General features: G+C 41.9%; 1 protein-coding gene across 1 annotated transcript; it reads left to right on the top strand.

The window, feature by feature from the left end:
• Window positions 1–1,555: 1,555 nt before the first annotated feature.
• On the top strand, window positions 1,556–6,457 carry LOC310779715 (contactin-5-like; the record flags this gene model as incomplete). The annotated part of the gene is made up of 6 exons (XM_083640213.1): window positions 1,556–1,639; window positions 2,389–2,667; window positions 3,399–3,683; window positions 3,809–4,075; window positions 4,549–4,860; window positions 6,369–6,457. The coding sequence occupies exons 2-6, from the start codon at window positions 2,517–2,519 to the stop codon at window positions 6,455–6,457; spliced, it is 1,104 nt and encodes a 367-aa protein (XP_083496339.1). The 5' UTR covers window positions 1,556–1,639; window positions 2,389–2,516.
• Window positions 6,458–9,812: the final 3,355 nt, after the last annotated feature.

The following is a 9,812-nucleotide window of genomic DNA, read 5'->3' on the forward strand; positions in this document are numbered from 1 at the left end:
AAACATTATTGCATTATGGGGTGCTATCTCATCTATGGTATACGCCACCATTTGTAGGCCAGGAACCACCCCACGTTCAAGCTCATGAGAGATGAGCAACATCGCCATCAGCTGGCCCTTAAAGAGTACTACCACAAATACAGACATGCAAGTTGAATGTGCTGCATGTGATCATCTCCTCTCCTTCAACTATGTACTTCTGTGAACCTGGAGCACATAACCCCCAATTACTCCAATATACCTGTTCCGTTCAATGGCCAACAGCGGTCCATCCATTTATTGAGCAAAGTCCATAATATGTGAATGTGTGTGTCTGAAGACAGATGCTATACTGAAGGAAACCAGGGCGGCTAATAATAATAATGATAATAATAGTAATTTGAGAAAGGGAGTTTTTCTCAGATAATATGCAACTCAAAGGAAGAGTCCTTTTCGTTTGAACAGAAAACAACATGTCTGTTGTTGTGTAACGCTCCTTTATGAAAGTGATACCTTTTAAGTGATGAACTTAACCTGGTGAGCTTTGAGGGGAAGTGGTAACCACATGCTCTGCCTGTCTGCATCTTCTTCTCCTGGCCGACCCTTCATGATGTGTTTGAGATCTAGATTGAAATCTAGGAAAATCTAACTTCCGGAAAGGGGTCATTTTCAAGATGGTTGAATAGTAATGAGCCATTTTAAGCTCCCGGCAGCCGCCATCTTGAAAATGACCCCTTTCCTGAAGTCAGATTTTCCTCGATTTTTAGTATGTTATTCAAACATGTCTAATACAGAATCCATTGAAAAACCTTTTGTATTCATTTGTTCAGGGGTGCCCTTTTTTCATATTTTGACTGGCCTAATGACTTAGTTTTCTGTAAATTTGCATATCTGAGTGGATTCTGTGCATGGTTGCTAAATCTTTTGTAGCGGAGGTTCGAAGCAAACCTCGGACGCTACAATTCTTTTGTGATCTCGTGCAATAAAGAGGAAGAGAGCAGCAATGGTGCAGAGATGGTCTAAAACTCATTTAGACAAACTCATACTGTCACGATATTTGTCACCGCAGCTCTCTGTCTCTGTCTTCCTGCACGGAGGCTTTAAGCTCACTCTGTACAGGAAGTGGAACAGTTGGTCAGAAGCAGAGCATTCTGGGAACCCATCGGTTAAACAAAAAAGTGTGTCTTGAGAGATTAGAAGCAGAGAGTGGCTAAGCTGATGTGAGGATGGGGTGCACCTGGTTCTCTGTGCTGGTGTTATTCTGTGAGTGCAACAGACATGTTTCTGCACAATGACTGTGACATCATATAATATCTTGCTCAAGACAAAGCCATTTCCAGTATTTAATTGTTCTAATTGTGTAGTGATGTATGTGTTTGTGTGTGGAGAACAGATGCTGTGCTGACCCTTGAACCCGACCGGTCCCATGTATTTACTGGAGAGTCTGTTACCTTCATATGTGACATGAGGGAAAGAGAGGAGGCTGACTGGTTGTACAGTTTAAATAGGGATCAAGAAGAAGTTATCACCCCCTCTGTGCATAAAAACATGACATTACAACCTCTAGGAACACGCGACAGTGGAGAATACCAGTGCATTGGTCATCCCAACCACACATACGATACAAAAGACAGTAATAAAGTCACTCTGACTGTGTCAGGTAAGTCAAACTTATTATCACTCCCATCTTGTTGACCGTCACCTTTAGCACTTATTTATGAGTCATTAAGGATGTTGTTCAAGCCATGGATAGGATAACCCTGTTATGATGTATACATGTAAGATTTTAATCTTTTCAGTGTAAGATTTTTATTAAGTTGACCAAAGTTGGAAGCTGTATCATACCTTTCCAATGAATATGTGTGTTTAATAGGTATAAAGCAGGACACATGGTCTAATCCTACTATTAAAGGATGAACATCACAAACACACATAACCATAGGGATAAGATAACAATAAAAAGAGAAGGGTGGGGTTAATTTATCACAATAAAGAGATTTTTATATTAATATGTTGACTTGCAAACATGGTCTTCTTGTGTGAACTGTATTAACATAATATTTCTAAGGCTTATCATTAAATTGGTGGGAATTTTAAAGATGGTGATCTGTATCATAATTCTAATTAAAACATACATCTGAATATCAATATAGAATTCTGATAACACACTTTCAAATGGTCGAATTTTCGATGTTTTTGCCGTCTTTATTTTTTTGTTTTTTGCTCCAACTGAAATGTTTTATGGTCACTCATGATTCAGTAGGTCACGGGTTAGTATAGAAATGTACTTCCGCTTCAAGAAATGTCTGTTCAGCTCTATAGCTAGTTTCCTTGGAAAAGAGTTGGCAACACTGGCAGTAAGTGATCATGTGACTGACTGAAACAGGCTCCTTCTCCTCTTCTTCATAGATGGTGTTCTCCTGGAAAGTCCTGATTATGTCTTGTTTGTGACAGAGTCAGTGACTCTGCGCTGTAGGCATCGTCTTCAGGGACATGTGAGCAGAGCTACTTTCTACAGAGATGGATCACTAGTCATAATGGACAGAGCCCACACTTCAATCAAAATATCTGAAACCACAGAGGACATGACCATTTATCCAGTATTGAAGTCAGATGAGGGATCCTACAAGTGTAAATTTGGTGAGCAGGCCGGTGCCGAATCCAAAGAGAGGGAACTGAAAGTGGAAGGTAAGATGCTGTCATACTATATTGAACCTTCTGAAAATGGTTTTGTGCACCTACATTACATCAGAAACTCTTTCAAATTAACTGGTCTGGACCTTTCCTTGCTGATTGTGGAATATTAATGTGAACAGAGAATCAAATGAGGTCAACTGGATGATGTCATAAATCTGTGTTCAGAGCTCCGCCTACAGCTACTCTGACCTATGAAGTCTAATTAAAGTGGACCTGGGAATGGTACATAGGGAAGAGTCTTCTCTGGTAGATCACATACAGACACAAGAAAGCCTATCTGGACACAGAGACTCTTTTTTCACAAGAATTATTTGAAGAATTGAAGAGTGACAGCGTGTGTCTCTTCTATAGCATTTAGAGGTCCAGCCTATATGTTATGCTCACATTTAATTAATGTTAATTAATGAACGTTGTTTCAACCTCCAGGCCCCTCCCAGCAGATTTGGTTCCCCCCTAATGTTGACTCCATGGCATGGATTATTAATCCTAGTTTTTAAAGTTTTAGGATTTTTGAGTCGAGTCTGAAGTCAGTTTGTATGTGCGACTTGAGTGCAAGTCAAACACTTGAGTTCCGATGCCTGCCTGGTGTAGTCAAAGTGTGGTGACACAGAGTAGCTGTGGGCAGAACGGAACTTGTACAATGTGTACATACTGTATAGCTGTGTTTGTCTTCATATAGTTACTTTACTTGGACAATGTTTTTCTTCTAAACCAAACACCAGATTTACCAAAGGCCACACTGAGTGCTGACACAACAGTCATACTAGTAGGGGGCAGTGTGAGGCTGTCCTGCTCTGTGGAGGGCTATTCTGGCTGGAAATACCGGTATGACTGGGACAGACAAACCACAGGCTTTAAAACACCGATCATCATCAAGGAGGATGGTGTATCCTACCTCAACAGAGTGATCAGAGTCTCAGACGGAGGACTCTACAGGTGCATAGGAGAGAGAGGAGACCCGGATTTCTTCACAGATTACAGTGATGTAATCACTATAACCAAACTTGGTGAGTTTGTTTTGGAATAAAACAACATGTATTCATGATTACCAGAATAATATTAGCTAAATTAGTTCTGTTGATTTTACATTTGTATTTGTATCCTAATAATTGTGGATTTTCTGCATTAACAGTTGCAAACAGCGCTGTTGTGAGCCTGCAGCCTAACTGGCCTCAGATATACAGTGGAGAGAGCATCACTCTCACATGTGAGATCCAGGGAGGTGGAGAGTGGCAGTATGAATGGGCAACAACCAGCTCAAACAATCTGACACAAGCTGCATATAAGATTGACAGAGCTTCTGAGTCTGACAGTGGAGAGTACGCATGTAAGGGCAGACAGAGAAGTGACCTATATTCTTCAACAGAGTTGAGTTCTAACATCAGATTGGAAGTATCACGTAAGTCAGATCGTCTTTCCTTCATAATAAATATGTCGCTATGTCACGTGTTTTTATGTTTCCATCTATCTACACATCTAAACAAGACAATAGTAAACATGTCTGCCATGAATAATGCAGTAGCCTAAAACCATCTGGATCCATGAAGTCACATTCTACACAAATGTGCATCACGTGACCGGATGGTTTACCAGGCTAATAGTCACCTTGTGCTTTCTTCTTATGTCTGAAACAAGTAACTAAAGGGGACTGCACCTTTTGAAATGCATGTATTTATTTACTTAGATACTGTATACCTTAACATTGTATTTTATATTATGTATTATGTATTTGGAGACAGCACTTAAATTAAAACGTACTAAATGTGTTGTTGGGAGATATAGCATCCATGCATTACAGGTGATACACTGAAAAGGCTAGCTAACTTATATACCATGTCCTGTCTTAATTCTGAGGAAACTTCTTTCCAACAGCTAAACCCACACCTGTCCTCAGCATCTCTCCTGTATGGCTGAGTCCTGGAGCCTCAGCAACTCTGAGCTGTGAGGTTGAAGCTGCATCTTCAGGATTTAGGTTCTACTGGTACAAGGCTGTTCCCAAACTCTCAGACAACTCCTACACCAACTCCTACACCTATGAGCTGCTGCCTGGCAGCAACGATGGCACTGCAGAGGGTTCCTACAACCTTCATGGACAGAAACACACAGGAGGATATATGTGTAGAGCTGGGAGAGGAGAGCCAGTGTTTTACACTGACAGTGAACCTAAGTTTATCTGGTCTGGAGGTGAGTGTGTTTCTTTCATTCGTTCATTCATTCATTTAGGTTAGGTTAAAGTTTATTGTTCCGGGGGGAACATGTGTGCGTCCGTGTGCACACCCATCCATGCTGTGTGTGCATGCGTGCATGTGTGCATCCGTGCGTGCACGCGTGTGTGTGTGTGTGTGCATTACTGGCTTGTGCATGCATGCAGCGTGTTTTCAAAGCCAAGTCTCACAATTAATTCGTCATTAATTTCCAGACGTGTCTGTGGGTGTGTGCTAGAGCCCTGCACAGGCCTCAAATACGGCACCTACGGCAGACGGCACATACATTGAGCTGGGCGTGAACCTATCACACGCTTTTGCGATCACACTGGAGGCCTATTCCACGCTGAACCTGAGCCGAGTCACAAGCGCTTCTCCTCTCTCCCAAGTTTTTTTTTTTCACGTGTGGTCCCGAATTATCACGGGTATACGTAAAATAAATGTAATATATTTAATGTCCTATTGATGCTGGATATGTATAACCAGGTCTCCTTCTTGGGTCACTGCTGTCATAGAGAACTGGATGCTGTTGTACTAAGTGGATTAACTTTTCATTGTCCATCTTGCTTCTTCGGTCGCTATTCTCTCTCCTGAAGATTTGTTTACCGACGGGGAGAAAGCCCCACGTGATAGCCACCCGTCAATCACTCTCACTCTCTCTCTCTCTCTCTCTCTCTCTCTCTCTCTGCTCAACGCTGTTGTAGTAAGACCATTTTATTTTGAAATTCAGTTGACTTTGCCATTTCCCACGGATATTGTCGCGTTTTTCCTTCATGCTTGACAGAAAAAGTTTGCCTTCACGCGCCTAGTCGGATTGAAAATAGAACTCACGCCTAAACGATAAAATCGGTGCAGCTCAGGGGAGGCGTGGGTACACGCAGGGTTCACATTGAGGCGCCCTGTGTACACAGCCTCATTGACTAAAAAGGACGCCTATTTAAAAGCATGGGTAAAGGCAAGGCGTAGGCAAGGTGTAGGTGTCCTGTGTGAACGAAGCCTTAGCCCGACACAGGCCCAACATGTTCGGGCCCGAGCCCGATGTGAGCCCTACGGCTTGTCAGAATTTTGGGTCCGAGCCCGACCCCGGACCTCCCCCCCTCCTCCCGAACCTTATGTGTTTGATACATTTCAAATAGCCTATCAAATGAACACTATACAAAAAAAATGCATTAAAGCACTTTGAACGTCACAATATGTCAGTTCAAACATAAAAAAGCAAACAAAAAAAACAGGCAGGCCCAGGCCCAGGCCCGGCTCTAGCTAGTGATGTGAAAATCGGCCCACATGGGTCGGGCTGGGCCTCGGGCCCCCTCGGGCTCAGGCCAGAATGCAGGGTTCTAGTGCGTGCCTGAATGTGTTGTGCGTGTGACCGTGTGTGTGCATGTGTGTGTGTGTGTGTTACCGACGAAACACTATCATCCTCTACTCCTCAAGCCCATTACTCATCTCTCTCTAAGGCCTATCCTGTGCCTCTGTCTGTCTGTGCAGACCGGGGAGCCCCCTGTCACCTCGTAAATAGTCACTCCGAGCGCCAGAGCGCACACTGGACCAGTCGTAAATTGGGAGCGCCGTTGTAATGTACCGTAGGTCCACGCTCTCATTTCAGTGTCGAGCGTCAGATTGGATTTACGAACGCACCCCCCAAAATCTCAGTGAGTCTTCGCCAAATGTGGGTTAGCTCCCCACAATCGTGAACTCCCCCAAATCTTGCCATACACACACACAAAGTCACTTATAGAAGTGGCTGCACTGCTTAAAAAAAATCCACACAACACAAGGACGTTTTACATCAGCAACATGACGGCTCAGCCATCAACGTGTATATAAAATATACATACCGTAGGTTACTTGTATGGTATTTTGATTCTTTGTAATCTGATGAGATGTAAAAAAAAAAAAAGGATTGAAAAAGCCAACAATCCACCTTATTTCGAGATGCCATGATCCCTTCTTGATCCCCCCCCCCCCCCCCCACAACACAGACACAACATACGGTAGCCCGTATAGATCTCTGTGAAGTGAGCAACAATCTTCCACAGTTTAACTTCCGGTTTAGCTTAGATTTTAACCCTAAACCCCCGTAGCGCATCCAGCTTGACAAAAATCTCGTCAATAATTATCCAGAATTGTTCAAAGAGCAACATAAATAGTGGATGTGATAGATACAATTATTACATTCCCTCAAATAAGTCGTCAAACGAGTGTATTTATTGTGACAAGCAACTTTTTTCCCTCAGCGTTGGAGTTTTAACGCGGAAATGTGCCAGCTGCAACAATCAGTCACGTTCTGCACCGGACCTTGCACCCATAATTATTTTACAGCGGGGCATTAAAAAATAAGCTGGATAGTTTTTTACAAAACATTTTTTTTAAATCTTTAAATATCTCATATCTCTTGTTACGGCCCTAGGCTGTATTTGTAATGTACTGTATTCCTGTGTGTTTCCTGTTTCATTCCCCTGTATGTGTGCACTGATCTAAATCATATATGGATAAACACATCCACTATTTTGTACACTCACGTTTTGCAGCAAAGTGTTGTCTGTCGCCATCTTGGGGTCATTGTGCAGCTCACGTGAGATGGGGGTTTCCCAGAGCCGCAGCTCCGCCTGCTATTGGTCCGTGATCAGCAAGCTACACGATCACTGGCCAGGCGACCTGTCAATCATCCCCTTTTATATTGTCTATTTTACTCCAAACAGAAGTCAATGCTTCTTTAAACTCCAGTTTTCACTGTAACAATTTATTTATGTTAAATAAATGGCAGATTTTTGGCTTTTAAAAACCTTCCTCTCTTACGGCCTGACCCTAGAGCAGGTTCGAATCATAACACTCAGCTCTCTGTTTGACCTCTGACTGTGTTGTCTTTCAGATCGTCTCTCATCTGCGTCTATCACAGTCAGTCCCAACAGAACGCAGCACTTCTCCAATGAGTCTGTCTCTCTGAGCTGTGAGGGAACCTCTACTGAGTGGAGAGTGAAGAGGTTTGGTAAAGGAGGACGCTTGACGCACTGTTCATCTAACCGGATGACTGGATCTAAGTGCAACATCACCCGCATACAATCTAGTGCAGTGTACTGGTGTGAGTCTGGATCAGGAGAGTTCAGCAACGCAGTCAACATCACTCAGTGTGCGTTGTAACTAAATGTCCTCTTTTATCGAAATTATTTTCAACATTCACTCAACATTTCATTATATTTTCTTGGCAAATTCCTGATATGTGGACATGTTTCCAAAATGCTACATGCCTGTCTATTCAGAAAGGAAGGAAGAAAGAAAGAAAGAAATATCTGTCACTCTTGTGACAGATTTGACAGTGTTTATAGGTAGCTGATTATTTAAACGGCCCATATTGAATTATATTTTCTAGCTTATCTTATGAGAGGCTGTGTTGAACTTGAACAGTAGATGTTAGTTTGAATTGAAACTCTTCATATTTAATTTTGTGTTCCACAGCTGGAAATCTTATCCTGCTGAGTCCTGTCCATCCTGTGACTGAGGGAGATTCTGTCACTCTTGGCTGTAAATCCAGAACAGAATCATTACTTTCTAATGTGGATTTCTATCAAAATGACCAACTCATCCAAACTGACACCAGAGGGGAGATGACTCTCCATGCTGTGTCTCAGTCACACCAAGGCTTCTACAAGTGTAAACACTCTGGAACAGAATCACCACAGAGCTGGATGGCAGTCAAATGTGAGTTGATTTAAAACAGCTTCTTATGATTTTTGTTACTAAAACAAGAATGCGGGTAAATATTTTAGTTACTTCAGAAAGATTATACACGTTCCAACATTCTTATCCTTTCCAAGTGACTGAATGGTCATTATCAGCCTACTGTGTGATATGTTTTCTTCCTTTTATCATCAATTATGGGAGGTAACCTTCAGAATAACTGTTTTGCTGTGAATGACTGATGTTATACGATCACTCCTACATTCCCCTCTGCAAAAAAAGAGTTAAGAGTGGATGTGACAAAAGACGTTTAAGAGTTTAATCAAAACAATGTTTTTTTGTTGCATGATCTGTTATTTCACTTTAAAATAAGTCAGTGTTGATACTAGTGACATCACAGGTGTTGTTTTAATAATACCTCTCTACTTGCAGTGTCCAGGCCTGCAAGCTCTTCATTTCCTGTGTGGTTGATCATTGTACTGGTTGCTGTCATGTTACTGATCATCCTCCTGCTGCTGCTGTGGCTCATCTGCAGAAAGTCCAAGGGTGAGACTTTCTCCTGTATATATTAGAGTCATTACACTCTGACTATTCAATTATGATATAATCATGATATAATTATACTGTATAATAATAATAATTACATCATTAATTTAAATGTATTAAATCACTGAGCAACTCTCCCTCATGTCATGACACTGAATAACAGAGGAGCCGTTTGTAAAGCAACAATATATAACAACACATGTGTTTTCCACAGATCCATGTTGTGGCAGGTAAGTACAGCACCAATTCTCTCATCTTAACCATAACAGTCATAACTTCCATGTTATTTACTATATTTACTACATTTATTAGACCCATCCAGTCTCAGAGCACCAACCAGAGCTCCACTACACACCAGAGAGATGATCAAGACAATGCATATGGCACTCTTCTCCATGGTCAGTCTTCTAACATCATGACTGTTCTTCACAACTAATATTACACTAACATTTATAACAACTACTTACTAATCAATAGAAAGTGTGTCTTCAAAGACCAAGCCATAAAGATTGAAATTTGTTGTTGATCTATTGGTAAAGCTAAAGTCCCACTGATTGTCACACAATGTGTGAAATTTGTTCTCCGCATTTGACCCATCCCCTGGGGGAGCGGTGAGCGGCAGCGTGCGCCACGCTCGGGAATCATATGGTGATCTAACCCCCCAATTCCAACCCTTTTGATGCTGAGTACCAAGCAGGGAGGCAAATG

This window comes from Poromitra crassiceps, assembly GCF_964638095.1.
Source record: "Poromitra crassiceps genome assembly, chromosome: 7".
Lineage (NCBI taxonomy): Eukaryota > Metazoa > Chordata > Actinopteri > Beryciformes > Melamphaidae > Poromitra > Poromitra crassiceps.